The sequence below is a fragment of the Notechis scutatus genome, chromosome 3 (assembly GCF_049901735.1).
Source record: "Notechis scutatus isolate UNSWTSFEM ecotype Mainland chromosome 3, rNotScu1.2, whole genome shotgun sequence".
Taxonomy (NCBI): domain Eukaryota; kingdom Metazoa; phylum Chordata; class Lepidosauria; order Squamata; family Elapidae; genus Notechis; species Notechis scutatus.
The window spans coordinates 70,880,280-70,907,167 of NC_142011.1; the positions used below are offsets into that span (position 1 = coordinate 70,880,280).

General features: G+C 39.6%; 1 protein-coding gene across 2 annotated transcripts; it reads left to right on the forward strand.

Annotated features, from left to right (window-relative positions):
• The first annotated feature begins 3,751 nt into the window (after positions 1-3,751).
• Positions 3,752-26,302, forward strand: IL12RB2 (interleukin 12 receptor subunit beta 2). Of its 2 annotated transcripts, XM_087960448.1 has the most exons (16): positions 3,752-3,914; positions 4,478-4,517; positions 6,800-7,059; positions 8,482-8,596; positions 9,225-9,394; positions 11,617-11,759; positions 14,063-14,201; positions 16,883-16,962; positions 17,305-17,524; positions 18,081-18,278; positions 20,160-20,261; positions 20,612-20,770; positions 21,744-21,878; positions 22,914-23,016; positions 25,191-25,278; positions 25,666-26,302. In XM_087960448.1, the coding sequence occupies exons 1-16, from the start codon at positions 3,857-3,859 to the stop codon at positions 26,179-26,181; spliced, it is 2,526 nt and encodes an 841-aa protein (XP_087816574.1). In that variant the 5' UTR covers positions 3,752-3,856; the 3' UTR covers positions 26,182-26,302. The 2 variants fall into 2 exon arrangements, with proteins under 2 accessions (XP_087816574.1, XP_087816573.1); XM_087960447.1 differs by lacking the exon at positions 4,478-4,517 and having other exon boundaries at positions 3,789-3,914.
• Positions 26,303-26,888: the final 586 nt, after the last annotated feature.

Below are 26,888 nucleotides of genomic sequence, written 5' to 3' on the forward strand. Positions count from 1 at the left end.
TTCTTTCCAACATTTTTATTTCAACATTATAGTAGACTTCATGCAAAAAGGTATCTTTCCAACATATTTCTGTCTCGCTACATCATTTAAGGACAGTAGGATCTCTTAGTTGTCTCTTGGATGGTGATGGACTCATCTTCTTTGGTTTTATTCAAGCAGACCCTGGGGAGCATCTATCTGGGATGCTTTAATTTGAATTTCTGCACCAGGCTGATGATTATAAATGTCCCCTTTCAAATCTATGATTCTATGATAAACAGGGAAACTAATTTAAAAAAAGAACATGGGAGCATATAATTTAGGATTGCTTCCCTTGGTAAATTTAACAAGCACAACAAACTATGAAAGTATAATTCCAAATGTCCTTGTACAACTGCTAGAAGATCAGATAGTACAAATTAGCTGGAACAACATGAAAGAATCATAGAATCTATGAATACTAAAACCAATAGTGTAAACATAAACGGAATCAGTTACATAACCAAAATAAAGTATCTGGTTTGGACAATTGAACAATGGTGCTCATCTTGCCTGAAGGTGAATCTTCGTGGCTTACATATGTTAAGTTTATTCTGACTTATAAGCATATTAGAAATCCCCCAAAATTGGTGTGTGTGTATACAACTGCACGCTGCCATAGGTAGCTGTGTTTATTTCCTCTCTGTTAACTGCTATACCGCATGGAAAATAATTTTTGTAAAGAGACAAGTTTTCTTCTTAAGGTACTGAACTGATCATCCATCGAGTCTACTCCTTTGACAGAGAAAAAAACTGAAATAGCGTTTTGTTGTTCTGTGTTGTCATACTTGGGAAATGATCTGAGGAAGTCAGATATTCATCAGATAGTCACTTACTCCTTCCAAAAGATGACAAGGGAAATGGTTTCACAGATAACATACTTTGCCACTTAAAAGGAATGATCTACCTAGACAATATAGATATCTATCTTGTACTTATTTTAATGTTACGCTGCATGTTTCCATATTGACTAAGTTGTTTACAGTTCATACACAAACATTTCTGTGCATTTTTTGTTAGCACCGAAGGGATTTAAAACATTTATGTGACATTACATAGCATTGAAGGCCCAGAAAGTAGCAGTCTGAGTAGCTTTATCATTCACCAGGAACAAATCATCCACTGTACATGGTCCATCAAGATTATGGCATATCAATAAATAAATGTTCAGGGCTCTGCAAATTCCCACATCCACAACTTCCATCTCCTGTGATATTGTCCATATCTTCAAGTTCTTCTTTTATCGTGATACCTCTGTTCTCAGTCTTGTCCAAGTTTTCCATATTCCATGTGGAAGATAGTACCCAAGCAAAGATCCTTCCATTAAGTTGTCCAATTTTCACTGTAGTTCGAGTTATTGCCTGCTACTGTATGTTTTTTTTATTGTTACTTTTCTCCCCAATTCAGTTTGTTTTTCAATTGAGTTGTATGTCTTAGAGGTTATAGTAGAGGTGAGGGGGAAATTCGGAAGTGATTTATCTTGATCTTGGCATCCTAAAAAAAACAACACCCTGGCATTTTAACAGGAGCATACAGACTTTTTATATCCACTGTATGGTGGTGAAAGAATGACAAAATGTGAGCCCTTCAGATGTATTTCTTGTCAATGAAAGCAAATCCTTGCCCATTTAAACCCCTCCCCATATCTATGATTTGTTTATACAAGTAATCTAAATTGTTTGTGACTAAGAAAGTACAGCAGATGTGTCAAGCCAAGCTGAACCACCAGATTATAACCTGGCTCGGTTTCCCACTCCAACTTCTTCTTCTTCTTTTTTTTTGAAAGTTTTATTTGGGTTTTCACCAAAAAAAACCAAAAATAATACAAATAAAACATCTTTTTTTGAAAATAGCATGGTCCCAGATTACACTTCTTCATACAGATACAAACTCAATTTCATGTTCATTTTTGTGTTCTATTCCATATCTTATTGCTGTTTTACATTTTCTACATAGTTTTTCCCCTCTTTTAATTTTCTCAATTTTATTTTGATTATCTCATCTCAATTCAAATCATTATATTTATACTTTTGTCCTGTTTCTATTTCATATTATCTTTTCTCATTAAACAAATTTTCTCCTGTAGTTACTAATTGGAGTATGACACCTTTATATCTTTTAATTTTGTCCATTCAACTCTTATTTAAGCTTCAATGTATACCTTAAGGTTATAACATTCAATATAATACATAACTTCCAATCGAATTCTGCTTGGTACATTCTTAAAATACACATTATATTCTTAAAAAAAGATTATAAATATATGAAATTAAAACACTCATTCCATTCCAATTCAGTTCTATCATTAATATTCATTAAAATCATCATTAACATTTCTTTTCAATTAAATATTATACTTCCTTGGGAACACTTATAAGCTTTCCATAATTAATCCCCCCCCCATTTCTCTTCAGTTATATTTTATAAATCATTAAATAATTAAAATTTCCTCCAACTTCTGAAGATGAACCTCATGTAATAATTTTAAAAATAGATAAGCCCCACCTATGATTTATCGATGGCATCCACAAACTATTATCGGTGGCAACCACTGACACCTTCCAATATTAAGAAACTAGGCAGACATAAGCAAGTTGTTTCTTGGGTGGGGACACAGTCTTTGGTGAACAGGGCAGTGATTTTAAAAAAGATTAGGGTTCACATCACATCCGTTTGGGACTGAGATTTTCTAGCTTAGACGATATATACATACACATACTATATATATATATATATATATATATATATATATATATATATATATATATATATATATATATATATATATATATATTTCTTGCCTCCTACTGGCAGGAAACTAGACAATTTTCAATAATATGGCTCTTGTAGGGGCTTTTTTTTTTTTTTTAAGGGATTTTAGGGAGTAACTGGGCTTCCGGGCCCTTGGTTGCCCATCTTTGCTCTAGAGCAGTGATCCCCAACCTTTTTGATGCCGCGGCCCGGTACCGGCATCAGCTGGGCGCCGCGGCCCGGTACCGGCATCAACTGGGCGCCGCCATCTTTTTTTGACGAAAAAGTGCTTCCGGTGAGCTTTCTACCCGGAAAAGCTCACCGGAAGCACTTTTTTACCAAAAAAAGATGGCGGCAACCAGCGGCCCGGTAAGACTTGTTCCACGGACCGGTGGTTGGGGACCCCTGCTCTAGAGAAGGGATGTCCAACCTTGGCAACTTTAAAACTTGTGGACTTCAACTCCCAGAATTCCCTAGCCAGCATGCAACTAGCAATAATTCTTGGTAGTTGAAGTCCATGTGTCTTAAAGTTGCCAAGGATTGCTTTAGAGTTCGATCACGGGGTTAAATATTAGAGAGAACACTTTTCTATCTGGTTACAACTCCTATTTTCCACATAGCCTTTCAAAGTAAATACCTCATAAGGCTTCTCATCTAACTCTCCTCTCTGTTTCATTTCAGTCTTCATGAACCTTAGAAACAAACCTTGGGAAATATTGTTCATCGTTGAAGAAAAAGAAACCCAAGAAATATATTTCATGAGTCACATAAATCATCAAGTATTGTTCCTGAACTGGGGAGTGGGTGGACAGACAGAGAAGCAGCAAAGAAAATACATTTTCGGAAAGGCAACACTCTGAAAGAAAAAAAACAAACTTTGGATCCAAACCATTTGGTTTCTCGGCACAAGCATCTGCTTCTCAAAGAATATCCACGCTTCATCATTCCCATGGAGTATGATTGTTTCTAGAAAAAGCCAACTTTTCAGTCCTGCGCTAAAAATACGAAAGTGTCTTCCTCCTTAAAGGATTGTTTTCTGACTACTGAAAAAAAAAGCAGGAGTAAAAATTCAGCAGAAAATATCAAGATGATCGACCTAAGAAGCTTACCTTTAAAAATGTGTTTTTTAGTATTCTTGGGAGCAGGTGAGTGAATTCTGGAAATCCGGGACTTTTTTAGCCTACCTATCTTCAGTAAGGCCAATAATCTAGAAGAGTCACAGGAGGAAAAATATTCCTATCCTATCATAAAACATCACAAGTCTTCTGCCAAGTGGGAAGGGTCATATATGAACAAATGGCTCCATCCAAGCTATAGAGGTACTGACCATATCCTCATTACTTTAAATAAAGAAATGCCTGGGATTAGAACTTGGGGATACAAACAATGGGTAATGTAGATTTGAAGTAGACAATGTACAATCAGCAGTAGAGTTACTAAAAAGTCTGAACAGCAAATTTGGAGAAAGATCTATGTTTGTGTGAAGAGTATCTGCACCTTCATTTCTTGACTATGGGAGGTCTAAATCCATAGTCTATTCAACTTTGAAAAAAATTCATTAAGCTTCCAATGCTGCCAAACAAGTCAGCAAATCCCATAATTTCCTCTTGTAAATGAAATCTTTATAAACAACACTTCTTTACTTTTATAATTACTTAGGTTTTGAAATTGTTTATTATGAAACATCTTTGTGTTTTTTTCATTCTAGGAGTAAAGGGTTTGCTATCAGAAGAATGCAAGAGTCAATGGTTGAGTAGCATTTTTTTTCTTGAAAAGAAAATAATAATAAAAATTTCATTTTATTTTTATTTATTCAATTTCTACAGCTGTCCATCTCAATCAATGTCTCTGGGCAGCTTATAATTCAAAAGATACGCTACAGTTAAAACTATAAAATGTTTTGAAACAATAGAAACAATTTTTAAAAATCTAATATATATATATATATATATATAATCTTCCTGCCCATTAGGTTTTTAAGGTGGCTGAAATTATTAACTAAAAATAGCCACCCTGCAGAATTCCTTTTATGATAGTTCTATAGTTGGTTGTGACATCTACTGAGGCAAATGCGCACTCTTTTGTTGACAAAGGGCTATTGGAAAAATAAGCTTCTTGCATTTTTTTTTCAGAGTTGAAACCTTGTTCCATTCCAAGGATTTGTACTCTAGTTGTGTCTAGTAAAGAATCAGGATAGGCCCTATAAACATGCTTTTGCTTTTTTGCTTTTTTCTTTTCTCTGCTTGTCCTATCTCCTTTCTGGTAATGCTTGGGTGTTCTAGCAAACCCTCTAGAGGGGTATTCAACAGGCCCTACTTGTGTGACATGTAAAAGCTGTGATGCGGCACGCAAAGGTTCTGCTATTTTTGGTACACAACATACAACAGCGTGAATTATACAGGCAAGTCCAAATTCAAACTAAACCATTTACATGAAAACCTTTCCCTAAAAGCTCTCTATATAATGATCTATCAACTCCAAATCTATTTCTAAGTTAAAAGTGGGAGGAAGCAGAGATAAGAATGGGTAGAGATGACAGCATTAGAGTTTGGCAGAGCCCTTCCTTCCTCTACAGCTCCATCTCTCTCTCTCAGTGCCCACAGCCCACTATCTCATGGTGTAACTTATTCACCTGTATAATCATTTCAGAGAAGCACATGTGATTTCCCTTCAGTAGCTATAGAAGAGAACACCCAGGAAGTGACAGCTCATAGGCAAGTGAACTCACTATTTTGTCTTCTTTCACTGCTTGCGTAAACAGATAACAGATAATCAGAGTTGGAAGGGACCTTGTAGGTCATTTAGTCCAACCCCCCGCACAAGCAGGAGACCCTACACCATTTCTGACAAATGGCAGTCCAATCTCTTCTTGAAAGTCTCAAGTGATGGCGCTCCCACAACTTCCGAGGGCAAGCTGTTCCACTGGTTGATTGTTCTCACTGTCACAAAGTTTCTCCTTATTTCCAGGTTAAATCTCTCCTTTGAACAACCATTATTCCTTGTCTAGCCTACAGGTGCTTTAGAAAATACTGGAAAGTTGCCTAGGAGATAGTCTGAAGGTGGCAGGGCAATGATAAGAGATTCCTTAGTTTGTCCAACAATATTTTAACGGCTAACCGGCCAAGACAAAAGTAGAGAGAAAATTGGTATTTGATTTTTGTAGAAGGTTAAAAAAGAGAAGGCTTCAACTTTGAAGCAGCTTTCTTCAATCAGGTGCTCCTTGTGCCATATATTTCACTCCGGTAATCCCCAATCGATACAGGTCACTCAGCACAATGGGCACCAAACCCCAACAAGGGCCTTTAAATGATTCAGAGAAACTTGAGAGCAGAATATTACCTTCCTTCTGTCTGCTGCCTTTTACCTGCAGCTTCTAACAATATTATGTTCTCCAAATGGGTAACCCATGAAATCAGATGGTGGGACCTAAAGTATCTGTGTGGTGTTTCAAAATCTAAACTATATTTGATAAGAGGGGCTGTTCAATTGGGGGCCAGAGAATAATTGGGGCCCTTAAAAAGACTTTAAAAGACATTTTTTGGGAGGACACCAGCTGGAAAAGATGATATAGCAACTTTACTCTAATGATAGACTTTGAATGTAGCCTCCAGGATCAAGAAATTTTGAATAAGAGTAAAGGTGAGCATTTATGGGAGCCAAGGCCATAAATGGGAGCCATGGGCTGTTGACTATAGAGTTGCAGCTGCAGTTGTGATTTTTTCTTTTTTTACTCCTTCTGTAGATGTTACGAGCTGTTTGTTTTGCCATGTTGGGGGAATCTACACAAGTATTTTTACTGGCACAGGGCAAAACATATGGTGTTCCAAACCTAGTTTATTTCTGTTGCAAGAAGTTAATATTCATTTATTAAAATATTTATATGGCTCCCATTTTATATAGACCCAACTCCAGGCATCTCCCAAAAGCAAAACCAATAAATGCAACAATCATAAAAGAGAAAAATAAGAAGACAAAAAAAGAATCCTGCACCTTAACTGTCCTCCTTGTTGAATTCTATCCTGCTTTCCAGGGGACACATGCATGCAAATGGCACAGAGCTGTCATTAAAATCAACGGTGGATCTGTCCTGCTGGCTAAACAAGAGCTCCTACCGTAGGCATTGTGTCATTGTCTTGTCACAAAACCACTCCATTATCAGTAGCAGCAGCTCTCCAGATTCTTCAATCAGGACCCAGGTTCTATTGAATACTTTTGGGAGGCAGATGTTTGAATGCCGTTGCAAACAGCCGAGGCCACTGAACATATGCGGAATTTATGTTTTTGTTGGAAGTAAGAAGCTTTTTTAAAACTTTGGTTAACTGCACAGAAGAAAACGGGAAGGGGGGTTGTTTACTTTTGAAAACATTGTTCTGTTCTGAATGTAGGGTTTTATGTAGTCAATGAGATGTAATGAGATAGAGTCTTTAGGTGGGATTAATTAATTGGAGAAAATTAATATTAGAATAATAGAAATAACCGAGGAAAGGCATGTTTTGCCTTTCGTGAGATGGGTGCTTTGTTCAATATGTCCATCGGATAAAAAAAATAATTATTGCCTTCGCCCAAGCCTCATAAAAATGCTTATATGTTATAATCACTCACAATTTTGAAGAGAGGAATGTGCTGTTATCTCTTCCTCTGATTTTTTTTCAATAACTCTTGTTCATCTCACTGCTGGTTCCTATTTTCTTTTTGAGATTAGTAACTCCCACCAAGGCTTCACCTAGGAAAATAAGATACAGATTTTCATTTTTCTACATTTATGCTATAAAGTGTTTGACTTTAGTTGGATTATTTAGCAAAAATAGGGCTGCTGTGAAAAGAACAAGAGTCATATATGAACATATATATGTTTAGCAGCAGTTACCACCACTGCTTTGTTGCAATGTCCAGGAACCCACTTCCCCTCATCAGATCCATATAAGAAAATTACCACAAAACCAAGCTATTTTTTGGACAATATTATCTCTTCCAAATTAATGGGGAAAATAAGATAAAGGTCTTGATGACCGGGGAGGGGGGATACAAAATAAACAGAGTCACAAAAACCCGGTGAAGCCCCTTTTATTCCTTCACTTTGCTTCCAAGCTCCAAATATCCTTGATGGAAGACAAAAAAACTCCCACACAAGCAGTTACAAGAAGGAGGGGGAAAAACAACACAAACCAGGCAAGTTAAGGGCTGGAGGACGTCCACAAAGAACAGAACACACACTGGGAAGGACACCAAACTCAGAGAGGAACCATAAACTAGAGATATTTCCATGCCTTGTTTCCAGCATTCGCCCATACGCATGTCCATCCTTTTATTCAGTTGTCACAGCTGCAACCCATGAAGAGGATCAAGGCCATCTCCTCCCCCACGTGTCTCCCTTATCCGTTCCTCCCTGCGTGTCCTAAGATGGAGAGGGGATGGGCCTGAGTCCTCTTCTGACTACTCAGCCAACCTTTGCATTCCTACAAGCCACACTTCCACTCCCTGTCGGCTGTTCTCTCCCTCAGAGTCAGTCTCCACCAGGGGCATGACAATATTATTACTGGACACATGGCAGGCCTTTCTTCAAAGAGGTTTTGATACACAGATTCACTGTATACTGGAAAGTTCAAATGCAAACACAAACTCTTACACAACAATTTTTTTATAAAGAACAAAGATTCAAACTGAGAGTCATTTCTTTCCATCTCAGCTGTTGACTATTTTTCTTTTTTTAAGTTGCACCAGATCAACCAAAAAATGTATCATGTGCCCAGTATGGAAAATATGGACCCACCATTTGTTCTTGGGATAAAGGATATTATACCTATCTGTTGACTTCCTATACACTATGGTAAGTTCTGTCTCCCTTTATAATTAAGTTTACCTCTGGCCAATTCTGCTTCATCACTTCATCTTTGTTTCCATTTTCTTATGCACCACCAGGGATGAAATGAGTGGAATTTGAGCTAGCTTTGATCAAAATATTGGCCATGGTTGTCAGCCATTAGGGCTTAAATACCCTGAAATCCACGTTTGCTCTGCAAGCCTTTTTTGAGGATTTGCTCCCATTATTAGGGTAATTCAAAATATTGCACAGGTTTTGAGTAATCACTGGGAAGACTAAACTGAATATTAGGGTAATTGAAATCAACCAAATTAAACTAACTGAAATATTAGAGCAAACGATTAAACTGGATATTATAATAAAAAGTGTCGGATTCAAGTCATCTTCAAAAAAAACAAGTCTTTATTTATGAACTGAATATTTAGGTGGTAATATAATTTATGTGACTGTCATACAATTTTATATAGGTATAAAATTAATCTAGGAAAGGAAGAAGGAAGGAAGGAAAGGATGGAAGGAAGGAGAGTGGGAAGTGGAAGGGGAAAGGAAAAGGGAAGGGGAAAGGGAAGGGGGGAGAGGGAGGAGGAAGGAAGATCATTCACACTGTTCATCTCAGTTTCTTTTTTTGTTGCAGGATAACAAATGAAACCTCCAATAGAACAGTCTTGGGAGAAAAAAATAGCACTATAGTTCATCTCGGGAAAAAGCTGGACTTTGAAACTACTTATACAGTTGTGGTCGAAGCCACAAATAAACTTGGGAGCAGTTCATCTGAACCAATACAGTTCACATTAATAGACATTGGTAATTATCAGGAACTCTGATAAATTATTGGAAAAAATGTTTTGAGTAATGATTCAATTTCTAATTAATCGGTCAGCTCAACTAAATCGAACAACTCTTGTATCAAAAGTCTTTTTGCTGCCTTTGCTAAATAGTATTTTGCAATCCTTGGCAAATTGCCTTTGGAGGTGGCCCTTTTGATGATGTTTAAACCAGGGGTCACCAATCTTTTGGACCTCAGGAACCACCAAACTCATAATTTTAGATCCCAGGGACCACTAACCGGTTCTGTGGGCGTGGCCTAATTTTTGGGTGTGGCTTGGTGGTCATGTGACTGGTTGGGCATGACTTGTATGTAAATATTATAAATATTTATATAAATATTGAATTTTTTTATAAAAAAGAGCAACTTTTTCCCAAAATCAGGCAAAGCAGGCAGGCAGATTGAGTTACTCACAGAATCACAGATTCATTCAGAGATCTATCTATCTGCCATTGGCTAGTTCAGTCTGTCATATAAAATTTGCTTGCAAGCAAACTCATAAAATTAACTCACAACACTCCATGTATGTAAATATTGAATTTTTTATTAAAAAAGCAATTTTTACCCAAAATCAGGCAAAGCAGGCAGATTGAGTTGCTCACAGAATCCATTCAGTGATCTATCTGCCATCGGCTAGCTCAGTCTCTCAAATTTGCTTGCTGTGAGTCTGCACTGAATTTACTTGCAAGCAAACCTTCAGTCCTAAGGGAAGCAGAGCCGAAGATCTAAAGACTAGCTAGAAAGCAAGAAATCCAACCATTTCCTGCTTCCTAATCTAATCTAAATCTCCCAGCACAGCAGAACAGATGATGGTCGGAAAAAGGAAAAATAGCAATTTTAGCAGGCAAGTTTGCTGGAGTGGGCGGGGAGGGTTCCCGTGGGCCATGTGGGCAGCGGAGCCTTGTGTTTCTGCGCAGCCTGGATTAATTGCTTTGGGGGGTGCTCTGGGGGTGAGATTTCTCTGTGGCCCACCAAAATTTTCTCAAGGCCCACCAGTGGTCTGCGGCTCACCGGTTGGCGACCGCTGGTTTAAACCAAAGTGATGTAGAAATGCCTGCAAGCGTTGCACACAGAATACAGACCCCAGGAGGCCCATTGTGATATAGGGGCTAAATAGTCAGAAAGGATCTAAGTTCAACTCCTCCTGGACATGCAGCTTTCTGTATGACATTGTTTTATTCATTATCTCTTAGCCCAACCTATCTTACATGGTAATGTTAATCGGGATCAAATGAAGGGAAAATCCCTTCATGAGTCTTATTTTGAGTTCCTCGGGTGGGATAAATCTACTAGAAAGTCAGGTTTATGCTACTGATCTTTAAACAACAAGAAAGTATAAATCTATGTGCTTTTCAACCTGACTACTTTTGGAATTTTTGGACTCAGCTTTCCAAATGCATGCCCCTTGACAACAAACAATATCAAGTAGGTATGAATTGTTTGCGAAGTTGTAAAGGTACCCCTTGACTTAATGACCACAATTGGAAACCGAATATCTGTTCTTGCTAAGCAAGATATGTTAAGTGAGTCATGCCCAATTTTACAACATTTTTTTGCCACTGTTGTTAAGCAAATCACTCCAGTTGTTTAAGTGAATCAGCTGGTCGTTAAGTGAATCTGGCTCCCCCCCCCTTGAGTTTGCTTGTCAGAAGCCATCTGGGAAGGTCACAAATGATGATCACATGATCCCAGGATGCTGCAACCATTGTAAAATGCATGCTGGTTGTCAGTCGCCCAAATTTTGATCATATGACTTGGGTGGATGCTGCGATGGCCATTAAGTGCAAGATCCAGTTGTAAGTCACTTATTTTTTCCAGTGCTGTTGTAACTTTGAACAGTTGCTAAATGAATGTTTGTAAATTGAGAACCAGCGGTAAAGTTGTAACAGAGAGAGAGATGAAAATAGATAAACGATTATAAAAAGCAATGGGAATATGTGACCCTCCCATGATTATAGAAAGTGAATAGCTGAATATAATTTTCAAGGTGATAAGTAGGTGGTTGTATTGTCCTCATCTCCCACTTATGGCCTTCTCAGAAGCATCTAACGTGTTACTGCATGTCACAAGATATCGGATTATTAGATAGTCTGGTCTTGAGGATTCTTATGGTGTTATTATTATGGCTCAGAATTTTATTTCCAGAAAATAATGTTGTGTTTTTGTTCATGTTGGTGCATCACTGATCATCACAACACAGTGAAGCCTCACCCTCCTGTGAACCTCTCAGTAAGCTGTGATGCCTTTGCTCCCCAAAATTGTACCATCTTATGGCAAGATCAGCAAGAAACACAGTGCTTTAGAGTGAGATACCAACCAATCCACAGTAATTCCTGGATTACGGTAGGAAGGTTGAAATGAAATGAAATTACTTTATTACAGTCTTTGGGCAACTGTACAAATAAAGAGAGAGAGTAAGGATATTTTAGTTTTTGTGATTATGTAAGTCATTATTTTCTATATTACTAATGTGATGCCTTAGGGATACACAGATATAATGTCAATGTTTTCAGTCACATAGTAAGCATCCAATAGAAAAGAAATCAATGGCATGTTTTATGCAATATATATCCTGATGTAATATGAGCAGATTGTTGATTTTATTCTGGTGCTTTCCACCTAAATCATGTCCCCAGAGGCAAGGTTGATAGTAACATATTGAGTCATCCTTTTGTTCTTACTCAGCCAGGGAGTTTAATACTGCACTCATCTCATTTTTCATTCAGGATTCATAACCTGTCATTAATTTAACACATACTTCCAAATGCATACCTATTAACCAACATCAGTAGCATGATCTCTATCTGCTCTTCTGACTCCTTTGCACAGATGGATAACATTTAGCATCCAGAATGCTTCTCAGCACCAAAAGAAAACAAATGGTTCTCCAACTGACCATGAGTGAATGGATACATCTTACTAAGCTATAATATAGTTGGGTTTTGGCTTAACATGTTTTGTTCATTGAGCAGTTGTGTACAGGATATAGAAACAAGGAGATTAGTACAGAGATGAGCAACACTCTCAGGCATATTATAAACTTGTTCCAATCTTGATATTCTGGTCTCCAGAAGCTTTCCAGATTATACTTTCTAATTTGATGGCAAAACATGGTATGGTTACCCCCGCTACTCAAATAAGGGTGGAAAGAAGAGGGAGTCCAGCTATTCTCCAAAGCACCTGAGGGCAGGACAATAAGCAATGGATAGAAACTAATCAAGGAGAGAAGCAACCTAGAACTAAGAAGTAGTTTCCTGACATTTAGAACAATTAATCAGTGGAACAACTTGCCTCCAGAAGTTGTGAATGCTCCAATACTGGTTGTTTTAAAGAAGAGGTTGGATAACCATTTGTCTGAAATGGTATAGGGTTTTCTGCCTAAGCAGGGGTTGGACTAGAAGACCTCCAAGGTCCCTTCCAACTCTGTTTATTCTATTCTATTCTATTCTATTCTATTCTATTCTATTCTATTCTATTCTATTCTATTCCCGAAAATAGATACATTAAGCTGCTGCAAGGGAAAATGCAATCATCTCTAGCCACAAAGTCACCCAAACCTGGAAAAAAAATTTTTTAAAAAAATTAGGCCTGTCCAACTGCTGATATCAATGCATCGCTAGACTCATCCCCTCATGGTGCTTGGAAGCCAAAACACCAGCAAAGCTGCAAAAATTTCCATGTCTCTCTGCTGGCATGATGTGTTGATCCAATCAATGTGGCATCTTCAAATAACGACAGTTAAGAAAGGCATGATATAGTGCCGTGATGGCGAACCTATGGCACGGGTACCACAGGTGGCATGCAGAGCCATTGGTGCAGGCATGCGAGCCCCAGCCAAACTGACCTGCACTGCATATGCGCATGCCTCCCAGCTGATTTTTGACCCGTTTGAAGCCTTTTACGGTCTCCCAGAGGCTTGAGGAAAGCCTCTGCAGCTTCTGGAGGCCGAAAAACAAGCCTGTTTCATCACTTCCTGTATTTCCGGAAATACCGGAAGTGACAAAACGGGCCCATTTTTCGGCCTCCAAAGGCTGCAGAGGCTTTCCTCGAGCCGCTGGGAGGCTGAAAATCAGCTGGGAGGCACGCAATGCAGGTAAGGGGGTGGCGTGGGGGGGATCATGTGCGCATGCGCAGGGGGCAGGGGGGGCGTGTGCATTGCCTTCTGGGTGCTGGCACGCGAGCGTAATTTTTGGCACAGGAGCCCAAAAAGGTTAGCCACCACTGATATAGTGCAATGTCTGAATCCAACTAATGATAAAAATAGTTTTGCAATTCTGCCTTGTCTCATAAGTGAGGTCCTAATAGATAATGTTCATTAGTGACAGACAACTTTAAAGCAGGCTCACACGTCTGTACAGAGGAGAAACAAGATGGAGATTTGTTTTCACAAAATAACGAAGCTTTGGTCCCAGCATGTAATTAGGAACAAATGTGAAAGCTTATGCCAGGTCTGGCATTTAATTTAGAAGAGCCTGTGTCTCTCCTGCAGTGCCCAACTGGGGCATCTTATACCATTTACAGGATTGTTGCAGGGTTCTGTTGAGTGTAAATAGGGCTTTTTTGTGTCTCAGAGGAATTGCAATTACCAGAGAAAGACAGCTTTTATTAAGTTGTGTCTGCGTGCTTTCATCTTTTTTTCATGCTAGCTTGAAAATCTAAATGCTATAAGATACGATCTTCATGACCTGCAGCCAAAGATAAAATACGAATTCCAAGTTTCCTGCAGGCTTCTTCTGGAAAGGGGTTTATGGAGCGACTGGAGCCCAGCATTTCTAACAGAAGCAGGTAGTAAAATAATAACTCCACACGTCTGATATAAAAATAAGTCATGGATAATTAATTCAGGCCAGGCTATAATGTCACAGGAACTTAGGGAGAAATGAAAAAAAATATTTTTATGTCCTAAAAAACTAAGTGAGGGAGGGAAGTCTATGCTCAAGCACTCTCACAAAATGGCTGCCACAAGCACTTGCTCATTCACAAAATGGTGGGGATCGATAGCAGTCAAATTCCATTTTCTAGGACAAATAAGGACGGTTACTTTGCTCCATTCTCTCTAGTCATTTGTGGGTATTTTCTATCCCTCCAAATTAATCTTAAGTCTCTGTTTATTGGCAAATAAACACATTTCCAGCCAAAACCCTGGCGATCACTCATTTTTTAAATCTGAGACCTATTGGGCTTCAATGATATATTTGGAGATGAAGATAATGCTTAAGTTGAAACTTTGCTTATATGTATAAAAATATATGCTGCTTATGGTTTAGCTAGAATGGCACCAACTTCAGCGTCTCATCCAGCATGGCTCCTTCTCTAACCCTAAGCTGAGACTGAGACTACCTAAGATCAATTACAGGTAGTCCTCAATTTACAACAGTTTATTCAGCAACCATTCAAAATTACAACGGCACTGAAAATAGTGACTTATGACTGCTTTTCACACTTATGATCTTTGTAGCATCCTCAGGCTCATGTGATCAAAATTCAGGCGCTTGGCAACTGGTTCATAGTTACGACTGCTGCCGTGTCCTGGGGGTCATATGATCACCTATTGCAACCTTCTGACAAGCAAAGTGTTCTGAACCAAACCTGCTTCCAAGAGAACAAACACAAGACAAAGGCAGCAGCACAACCTTTTAATGTTTCATTTACGAATCCTGTTTCTTCACAGATAAAAGGCTGCTTCTAACTAATTAGCTCCGACAAGAAAGAACCTTGCCAAGTTTTTGCAAGGCTGCCAAAAAACAACAGATACGAAACAGTTTACAACACAAAAGTCTTCAAATACCAACTGTAATGCCCACAAAGCTGAGTTTCAAAACGTATTTGCTTCCTACAAAGTATGTTCGCTGCACAGCTGCCTGTTATCTTCTTGAAGGAGGGGCCATTGCCTTGCAGCCTTACTCCCAAGTTGCCCGTGCTGTTGTAGCTGCTGTTTCCTATGAGCAACCCTGCACGCACGGGTACTTGGCACAGGCTCCTCGGGAACCTGCTCATCGCTGCTGCCATCCCCCACAATCTCTGAAGGCAGCAGTCCACTCCCCAATGGTCCTAGCCCCTCATCTGAGTCCTCGCTCTCCTTTGTTGTCCACACCTGCTGCCGGCTAACCACAACATAAAGTCAATGGGGAAGCCAGATTCACTTAACAACTGCGTTACTAACTTATCAACTGCAGTGATTCACTTAACAACTGTGGCAAGAAAGGTTATAAAATGGGGCAAAACTCACTTAACAAATGTCTCACTTAGCAACATACATTCTGGGTTCAATTGTGGTTGTAAGTCAAGGATTATCTGTATCCCTTATTGCAGATGGGATATAAATATACAAGTAGTCTTCGACTTACAACCACAAACCAAAATTACTGTTGCTAAATGAGACATCTGTTAAGTGAGCTTTGCCCCCATGTTATGACCTTTCTTACCACAGTTGTTCAGTGAATCACTGCAGTTAAGTTAGTAACACAGTTGTTAAGTGAATCTGGCTCCTCCATTGACCTAGCTTGAAACAAAGGTTGCAAAAGGTGATCACAAGAACCTGGGACACTATAACTGTCATAAATATGAATCAGTTGCCAAACATCTGAATTTTGATCACTTGGCCATGAGGATGCTGCAACGGTCGTAAGTGTGAAAAACGGTCATAAATCCCTTTCCCCTCAATGCTGTTGTAACTTCATATGGTCATTAAACAAACTTGTTAGTTGAGGACTACCTGCAGATATCTGGAAAAAATAGAAAATAAATTGTGTGGCAGGGGATGTTGATATCTCCCAGCCCCGTGATGGTGAACCCATGGCAGGCATGCCACAGGTGGCACGCAGAGCCATTTGTGGGGCACGTGAGCTCCAGCCAAATTTACCTCACTGCGCATGCGCATGCCTCCCAGCTGATTTTCATCCCGTTTGAGGCCTTTTCCGGCCTCCCAGAGGCTCAAGGAAAGCCTCTGCAACCTTTGGAGGCCAAAAAACAGGCCTGTTTCGTCACTTTCTGTATTTCCGGAAACATCGGAAGTGACAAAACGGGCCCAGTGCAGGTAAGGGGGTGGCGGTGGGGGGAATCATGTGTGCATGTGCGGGGGAGTGAGGCCCATGCACATTGCCTTCTGGGTGCTGGCATGCGAGCATGCGCGAGCGTGAGCGCAATTTTTAGCACAGCAGCCCAAAAAGGTTAGCCACCACTGTCCTAGCCCCTCCCTTTTTAAAGGTACTATCAATGATGAAGACCCGCTGACCTCATACTTCGAAGAATTTCTATCTATGATCTGAGTTTTGGTAACTTTGGGGAAATTTCTTAGTTGGTAAAGCTAAATCATTACTTCTTTTGTTAGAAGGAGTAAACCCTTGATTGCCAAGTATCCATGGCATTCTTCCATTTGTTTCCTGCCAGCTGCCCAACACTTGGCAAAGTTGGCTCCCAAATTGATAGAAACATTACATTCTAAGGCCATTTTTCTTGGTTCCCAGTGCCGTTTGAACCTGTTGATGTCTGGTATTTAAAGAAGGAGACCGTTTCAAAAATGCAGAACATCACTCTCTTCTGGAAGGTAAACATTTCTGTACATATCTTATTCTGATTTGGAAAAGGAGGTATCTGCAATTCAGAATATAGTTGTGAAAGAATGCAGCCATCAATGCTGCATTTTCCTGTGCAAATTGACAGATGGGGTCAAAAAGTACCTTCTTCATCTCTGCTAGAAAGCTACAGAAGACTCGTCCCCTTCTCTACCTTAGCCCCTCTTTGGCCAGCCATAGAGAAAAATCAATCAGAGAAGGATACATCTTCATGACAGAGTGAATTTTGAACCCAATGTCTCTCGGGTTCTAGTCCCATTGTCCTGTATTGGGGCATGGCAGAACACACTAAAATGTTCTCTTTTTTTTTACAGTCAGTAAATGTATCAGGAACAATAAGCCGAAACTTCCATTATCAAGTGATATTTCTAAACCTCAACCAAATGCCACCTAGAACTGCAGAAATGAGTGTGACCACCCACACTGTTTTCTCGCACATCTCTCTTAAGGCAGATTATAACATAACACTTAATTCGAAGAATTCACGGGGAATCTCCCCGTCTGTCTACATAACCACAAAATTGGGAATTTCAGGTAAGGTACATTTTTTTTTCTCATTAAGTTAATTGAATATTAGTTATTGGCCTCCGTTATTGGCCACAGAAAGAATTCCAGGGATGGATTTTGCTTCGATCCATAAATAATATGAATTTGATTCCTTCACCATATAACGTAATACAATAGTACCAACTCAACAGATAAAGGTTATTCAGTTTAATTTTCTTTTGCATTACCTATTAATGATTTTTTTTTGTCGCATGACTTTAGTTCAGGGGTCTTCAAACTTGACAGCTTTAAGACTTGTGGACTTCAGCTCCCAGAATTCCTCTTCCAGTCATGTTAGCTCAGGAATTCTTGGAGTTGAAGTTCACAAGTCTTAAACTTACCAAGTTTGAAGACCCTTGCTTTAGTTCAATGTTACAGATCACTGATGACTTATAGTTCCATTGTGGAGTTCCAAATCTTATTCCATCTTACTAACATCTCTATGAGTGTTATTTCCATTTCTAAATTTAAATGTCTCCAGGGCTGATGAAGTTGCATTCCGGTTGAGCTGAATACAACTATTGGGTTTCTTTTCTCTTCAAAGAACTGCTACCACCTAACCGGGTCTCCGCCACATCCATGGACAATGAGAGAATAATTGTTAAATGGGAAGAACCTTCAGCACCTTCCTCTTCCATCAATGGATACATAGTTGAATGGGTAGAGATCCCTCAAGACTATCACAGGAACCCCTCCCCGACATGGTTTAAAATTCCTGTTTCTAATTGCACAGTGATCAAAGGTAAGCCCATATCGCAGGAAAACATATTGTTAACGAGAAAGTTTAGACAGGCGATTGCAAACGAGTGCTGCTTTTAAGCATTCATACATTTAAGTCTCTGTTCAGCGTTGCACAACCTTACCCGACCCAATGTAATAGATGATATGCTGGAATGGATTACAGGCAATCCTCAATTTACAATCATTCATTTACTGACTGTCTGAAGTTACAACAGCAGTGAAAAACAGACTTATGACTGTTTTTCATACTTAATGATGCATTTACAACCTCTGTCCTAAAGTCTTTTCCCAAGGCTTTTGGTCTACAGATGGATAATTTTACAAGAATGCATGTTGCTTCTGTTTGATCATATAATTTCATTCTGCAAACTTCAGAAAAAAAGGAGCTTAGTTTTGTTAATGAACAAAATAGCATTTTCTTATTGATAATCAATCCAGCAGAAGCAAGTCTGCATACGCTTTTATCCCTCAAGTCCAAATGTTTCCTAAATTTATCTGAGATGTAGAAAATGTACCTAAACATGTGGTCTTTAGGCAGGGGTGGGATTCAATTTTTTAAACAACCAGTTCTGTGTGTGTGGCTTAGTTGGTGGGCGTGGCTTGGTGGTCATGTGACTGGCTGGGTGTGGCCAACTCAATATCACCCACATCGAGTCATGCATCTCCTCGCCTGGCCCCTCATGACTGTGGGGATGCTGCAACAGTCGTAAGTGTGAAAAACGGTCATAAGTCACTTTTTTCAGTGCCATTGTAACTTTGAATGGTCACTCCACACAAGCAAAGTACCAGCAAAGGAGGGGGGGAAAACTCCAGAGACGTTCCTGAGACAGGAAGTCTAGTCCTGCCAAGAATGTAATAAGGGTTAACGGAGAGGCAGTTTCTGTAAGCAACACCAGAATGTTAACAACCAGTTCTAGCGAATAGGTGCGAACTGGTAGAATCCCACCCCTGTCTTTAGGATAGGGGACCAAGAAGCAATGACTGGGAAATTATGGAAGTTGAAGTCCGCACAGCTTAAAGCTACCAAAGTTGAGGGGTGGAAACGAACTAAGGGAAAAAAATAGAATTTGTTAGCTTCCAGCAGCACCATTAGATATGGCTATCTAAATCTAGAATTTAGGGTGACTCTATGTCTACTCTATACCAACCAATTGATGATTTGCAAACATCGCATTGAAAAAAAGAAAACCACTCTCCTCTTAAAATTGCAAAACACTGCAGTCAGCTATGCCCAGGGGTGGGATTCTACCTGGTTGGACCAGTTCTATAGAACTGGTTGTTATGATTCTGCCCAGTTCGGAGAACTGGCAAATTGCACCACTGGCTGGCCCCTCCCCGCCCTTCCCCACCCACTCATTCCTTACCTGGCATGCGTGCCATCAAACTTACCTGCTAAATTGCTATTTTTCTTTTTTTCCCCCAACCATCAACTGTTCTGCTGTGCTGGGAGATTTAGTGTAGCTAGAAAGCAGGAACTCATTGGATTTCTTGCTTTCTAGCTAATCTAAAAGCAGAGCTGAACCTTCCTTAGGACGGAAGCTTCTATTTTTCAGTGCAGACTCAGGTAGCAGATTGCAGAAAGATAGATCTCTTAGTGAATGTGTGATTCTGTGAGCAACTCAATCTGCCTGCCTGCTTTGCCTGATTTTGGGTAAAAGTTGCTCTTTTTTTAAATAAAAAATTAAATATTTACAATATTTACATACAAGCCATGCCTACCTAGTCACGTGCCTATCAAGCCACACAGTCAGCAAACCACACCTACCCAGTCACATGACCACCGAGCCACACCCACAAATTAGGCCACGCCCACAGAACCGGTTGTTAAGAAATTTGAATCCCACCCCTGGCTATGCCTGAAAGAGAACTTTCTAATTTCCAGAGAATTTAAAGCCCAACATATGCTACCACATCAGTGTGTTTGCACTCTATCAGGACAGAGCAGGAAAAGCAGCTACGACCACAGAAAATACCTCAGCAAAAGGTAAAAATATCTGGTTTAAATATCTGGTTTAAGGCCTGAGATCATCTAAGACAGGGGTCCCCAACCTGTGGGCCATGGTCCACTAGTGGGTCATGAAGGGTTTGCAACCGGACCGTGGAAACAGTCGGCAAGCGCATCCTCACATTCTTCATTTAAGTGAGTGACAGAGGCACACGTTCATGCCACTCATGCAAATGGAGTTGCAAGTGCATGTGCGTGCTTGCCAGCCACTCACACGGAACCATCCCCTCTCTCCTCCCCCCACCCCCGCCTCCCAGCCTGCAAAGCCAGAAATGTTGGGGAACTCTGATCTAAGATGATCAACTTTTTCACAAAGATTTCCTTTGTAGCTCCATTAACGGGACCTCAGATTGTGAATGTAACTATGGAAGATGGGAGCATTTTGGTCTCCTGGAGAGACGTTCCAGAACATCAGAGGATGGGGTGTATCATTAATTATAAGATTTATTTGCAGAAACAATTCTCTTCTGTACCCCCAGATGTCCACGGTAGGTACCTTATAAAAATTAATAACTTTAACTCTTAAAGTGCAAAATGCGTAGAGTACTAAACATGAGGGGTGGGCAACTTTCAGTCAATAAAGTAGCAACACAAATAAACTAACAGTAAACACTGGCCTAATCAAGGAACAACCAAGACCGCTCCTACCAACACTGACATGGCAAGCTACTGGTAGAAAAAGAGAGCAAAGTCCAGTTCCTTCCAGCACTGCTGATGTTACCTCGTTGGGTAATGCAACGCCTACAAGAAAGCCTACCAAGCTCAGAGGGCACCAGTTCAACCCTGAGCTATAAATATTCTCTTCTATCAATAGCTTTCAGTCAGTAATTAAAGGTATTCAGATAACAGATAACAGATAATCAGGATTGGAAGGGACCTTGTAGGTCATCTAGTCCAACCCCCTGCCCAAGCAGGAGACCCTACACCATTTCTGACAGATGGGAGTCCAATCTCTTCTTGAAAGTCTCAAGTGATGGCGCTCCCACAACTTCCGAGGGCAAGCTGTTCCATTGGTTGATTGTTCTCACTGTCAGAAAGTTTCTCCTTATTTCCAGGTTAAATCTCTCCTTCTTCAGTTTCCATCCATTATTCCTTGTCTGGCCTACAGGAGCTTTAGAAAATAGTTTGACCCCTTCCTCTCTGTGGCAGCCCCTCAAATATGGGAACCCTGCTACCATGTCTCCCCTGGTCCTTCTCTTCACTAGACTAGCCATGCCGAGCACTTGCAACCGTTCATTTTATGTTTTAGCCTCCAGTTCCCTAAACATCTTGGTTGTTCTTCTCTGCACTTTTTCTAGAGCCTCAACATCTTTTTATAGTGTGGTGACCAAAACTGGATGCATTCCTGTGTGCCCAAAGAAATGGACGCTGCCTTAAATCCGAAAGGCAAAGATATACAGCTTGATTTGATAAGAGCTTATGCTATGAAACAATTATGCTTTCACCTTTTAATTTTTCCAGAGATCTCTAAACCAGCCCCACAGCCCTTTTATATAAAAAACATAGAGGCTGGTGGTTCCTATGTTATTTGGATGACGGCTTCTACGAATGCTGGAGAAAGCCCGAAAGGGAACGAAGAGCTGATCTACATAAAAAGTAATTGTAATATGTCACCATTAGGAGTATAATGGCTGAGGTTTATCTTTTTCATGCAAAAACGTTAGGTGAAACGGTTTGATTTTTAGATAATAAGCTGCGAAAGTTGTTATCTTCTCCAATTGGAAAGTTGGGATTACTATATAGCAGGGGTGTCAAACTGGCAGGCCGCAAGCCGGATTGCATCATGTGCAGGCCACGCCCATCCCAGCTTTGGGAAGGGGGAAAAATACTGTGAAACATCACGTGATGGCAACATGACGCTGCAAGTTTGACACCCATGCTATATAGGAAAGAATCCAGGATGGTTGCTTTAATAAACAGGTAATCTTCCACAAACAACCACAGTTGGGACCAGTTATTATGACTATAAGTTGAGGCACCCATGTGATCAGTTTCTGGTTTTATGACCATTTTTCAGCAGTCATTAAGTGAATGGCACAATCATAAGCGTGAACCCATTCTTTCAAATGGGTGGGGTGGTTTAACCAGAAACCAGCAAAAAAAAACTTTACAAATTGTGGTCATGGGACAACTGGTCATAAAGGAGAGCCAGTTACCAAGCATCCAAAATGTCATGTGACCATAGGGGGTAATGATGTGGTATGACATTTTTTAGGATGAACAAAAGTGCTTTATGGGCTATAAACCATCTGTTCTGAGCCCTGTGATTTTGAATGGTCATTAAACAATCAGGCATAAGTTGAAGCTACCTGTAGTAACATGTGTCTTACAGAGTAATGTGTCATGGATCTCATCCAAACAAGTTGTAGGAGACTAAATAAATTAAATAAATGTCTTCCAAAAGAAATAAGTTTCTAAATTCTGGTTAATCTAAGCCAGGGGTGTCCAACCTTGGCAACTTTAAGACTTGTGGACTTCAACTCCCAGAATTCCTCAGCCAGCAAAGCTGGCTGAGGAATTCTGGGAGTTGAAGTCCACAAGTCTTAAAGTTGCCAAGGTTGGACACCCCTGATCTAAGTCTTAGATTCTAAATTGTAATGTTTTAATACCTGTACTTTTGTCTTAATATAGCAGGTGGATTTATACATGCTTCTCACTGGGTTCCAATTGTAGCCAATTTCCTTATTATTGGACTTTCTGTCTTCTTATGCTATATACCAGCTGTTCGGCAAAAGTAAGTGATCCTATTTTTTTTGTATTTGATTTTTTTTTTAATGTTTAATCATGTCTAATTCTCAGAGACTGCCTGGACAGGTGCATTCAGTTTTCTTGGCAAGATTTTTCAAAAATTTCTTTGTCTTCATTGTCTCCTTCCCAAAGCTGAGGAAAACTGACTAGGTCACCTGACAGTTTTGGACCTAAGGCAGGACTAGAACTCACAGTCTCCTGGTTTGTGGCTTGATGCCTTAACCAATACACCAAACTGGCTTTCTTTAGATTAGTGTTTGTTAGATATAGAGTGACATAAAATTAGAATACAATAAAAATGGAATTAAATAGGATAATTCACAAGGGAAAGCATTCCCTTGATTGTAAAAATATCCAGAATGAGTTGAGACATGTAGGGTGAAGTTAAGCAGGGTGATTTTTCTTTAATTTTAAAAGCTTAATACCGACAGGGAGGCTATTAATGGCTGCTTGTGTACCCATAAAAACCTAAATTCCTCCACAGCAAACACCTTGCCTTTCTCAACAACATCAGATCAGTGGTGCGTTTCAAACTATTTTTACCACTGGTTTGGTGGGCGTGGCTTGGGCACACTTTGCGCACGCACACACACTTGTGCATGCGCGTGCACCAAACACACACTTTGCGCAGGCGCAGAGGCTTTCTGACTCACCTCCTGCAATCCTGCACTCTCCCTGTCGCTTCAGCAGCTGCCATGCAGCAATCTACTTCAGCTCATTCCTTCAACACTATGTTCATTCTTTATGATGATGCTTCTTCTCAGTGCTCTGCCTTTAATTGTACTTTGCCTTGTTGAGTTCCAATGCACCCATACATTTCAGCTCCTTATCTTTAGATATGCATGTGCATCCAACCCTGCATCAGGGATGGGATCTGACAGGGTTAACTACTGGTTCGGTGACTAGCGAGGTTCGGTGATTTACGATGTGCTTCCCTGCATGCTGCGCGCGTGCCTGTAAATCGTCATCAGCTTGGTGCCTGGACAGCTGAGCAGCACTGTGTGCAGAGAAGCAGCCTTTGAAAAAGCCCTTTTTTCCTGCTTTATTAACTGCAGCTGTGCCTTGCACAGCAGCTGAGGTTGAAAAAGCAGGAAATAAAGGTCCACTGCTTCCTGTCCTGCCCTCAAATGCTTTGGATAATTCCGAATACATTTTTCCCCCTACTTTCCCCACAATAACAACCCTGTAAGATGAGTTGGGCTGAGAAATAGTGACTGGCTCAAGGTCACCCAGCCTGTTTTAATGCCTAAGGCAGGACTAAAACTCACAGTCTCCTGCTTTCTAGCCAAGTGCCATAAATCAAGGTCCCCAAACCCCTGGTCCATGAAAGCAGCAGTGCACAAAGCTCCATTTGCGCATGCGCAAGATTAAGTTGTGCACACTAAACCATTTTTTCCTCCTTGCTGATCCGCGGAGCCAGAAAAGTTGGGGAATGTTGCCTTAAGCCACTAGACCAAGCTGGCTTTGAAACTGGTTCCCACTTTAACAAGACAGAAAAGTCAAATAACAAATTCCTTATAGGAATAATAATTGGCAGCTTTCTGCACTTTTACAATAACCCAAATCTGCTACCTTAAGCAGATCACATCAGACCTTCACAATTTATAGGGCATAAACCTCATCTTGCAAGCAAACATACAGGTGGTCCTCGAATAGCTCACTTAGTGATGATGACACTGAAAAAAAGTGACTTATGACCATTTTTTCACCTTGGAGCTGTTGCAGCATCCCCGTGGTCATGTGATTTATATTCAGGTGCTTGACAATCAGTTCATGTTTATGACGGTTGCACTGTCCTTTTGCAAGGTCATGTGATCCCTTCTTGCAACCTACTGGCAAGCTAAGTCAATAGGGAAGCCAGATTCACTTAACAACCATGTTACTAACTTATCAACTGCAGTAATTTACTTAACAAATGTGGCAAGAAAAGTCATAAAATGGAGGCAAAACTCCAAATTTCTCACTTAGCAACACAAATTTTGGGCTCAATTGTGTTCACAAGTTGAAGACTATATGCATTGTACTCATGCCGGAAGAGTCTCATATACAACAGCTTTGCCTAGTTTAATAATTTATAGATATTTTCACACCCCACAATTGTGGCATTATCATCACTTAAAACTAACGGCTGCATTGTGTTATTTTATTTTTTTCCACTAGGATTTTCTCTCCCTTTTCTGCTCTGGTATTTGGTTGGTATCCAGATCCAGCCAACTCTACGTGGGCAAAAGAATTCACATCTACAAAGGTAGACCAACCTACTTGATGACTCCAATTCAGCTGATTGACTTTTCTCTCTGAATAGAAAAAGATCTTCCTTAAATTTGAGATACTTAAAAAAGTGTAAATATAAATACTTTAACTTCAGTTTTCTAAGATTTCCTCTGATCGAAAGTATATTTTTTCAGATGAAAAACACATGCCAAATTTATTGATGTGACATTCTCATATGAACCTCAGAATCTGTTAAACATTGTGATGAAAACCCCCACTTTATACAAGAATTTACGAATGTCAATTGTGCCGAGCAGTTATACAAATGTGACATTTGTGCAAAAATGTTTGCTTTTAAACAAAGAGAGGTATATTTTATTATTATCAAACTCAACATTTTCTCTCATTTCTCTTGATTAAGGATGAATCGAGGTCCAATTCTACAGAGTTTTTAAGCCAGCCAGTCAGATCTGAAGACCCTGAAACTCTACAAATAAAGGAAGTCTTAATTGAAAGACATGGCTTTGCTTTTATGGATGGGCACATATACAAAAATACCAAGACAGAAGCACTATCTATGAGAACTAACAACTGCAATTCTTTGACTACCAATATAACAGATAGTACTGGGAACTATCAGTTGCCATCTTTGTACAAAAAACTTCTACCTGAAGATCCAAATGAAAGCCAAATATTTTCTGAGTGCTTAGTTAATCCACTCGAGAATGCCACAGTAGATTACCTGCCAACCACCACACCTGCCATTATGACTTCTGAGGAAGACAGCTTTGGATCTGAACTCAGTTCATTGCCTATTTTCCCTATAACTTCTTTTCGAAGAAATTCAGGTTTTTTGGGTGGAAAACTTACTCTGGATGCTATAAAAATGGACTGTAGTTCTTTCACAGAGAACCCTTTTTTAAGAGCAGAGGTATAGGGAATGTTGCTCTTAAGCATTAAAACTACCTGTACTCTGTGAGGGGGTGCTATTCTCGTGATACTGTAGAGGGCTCCCAAATGCTTCTCATGGGAATTAGATTTTTTTATTTTTACGAGACGAAAGATAAGCAATTTCATTATTTCAAAAACTGGACACTAGAGGGGATTACGTTTTTAAGTAGAGGAAAGATTTACAAGCCGGTAGAATACTGCAAAATTCATTGTTATACAAAGGTGACGTTTGAAAAATGAATTCAGAAAATGCTAGCTACAATATTGACAATCTCAGTAATTATTTCTGCTTCTATGGACAGATGTCCAAATGTTCTTCAATGTTATTGAAGAAATGACAGATATAAAACAAATTTTATCTGACAAGATAGAGATGGTTTTAAAAGTGGATGTATAACTGACAAGCCAAGATAATTACTTAAAAAAGGATGTTTCACTGGATTTACTAAAGAAACTGGCTTAAATTTACTTAAAATTTAACAGAGAAGCACAAACCAAAGGCATGGATCATGTTTCTCTACTTGATTTATAAAAGAGGCTTATTATAGCTTTGAAGAACTGTTTTTGATGGGATAAAGAAGAAATGGAAAAAAACAGGTCCCATGATATTTGAATGAAGATTAATATGGTTAGAAATAAAAAAGAATAAAGTTGAGGTTTTTTTTTATTAACATTAAAACAAGATACATTGTT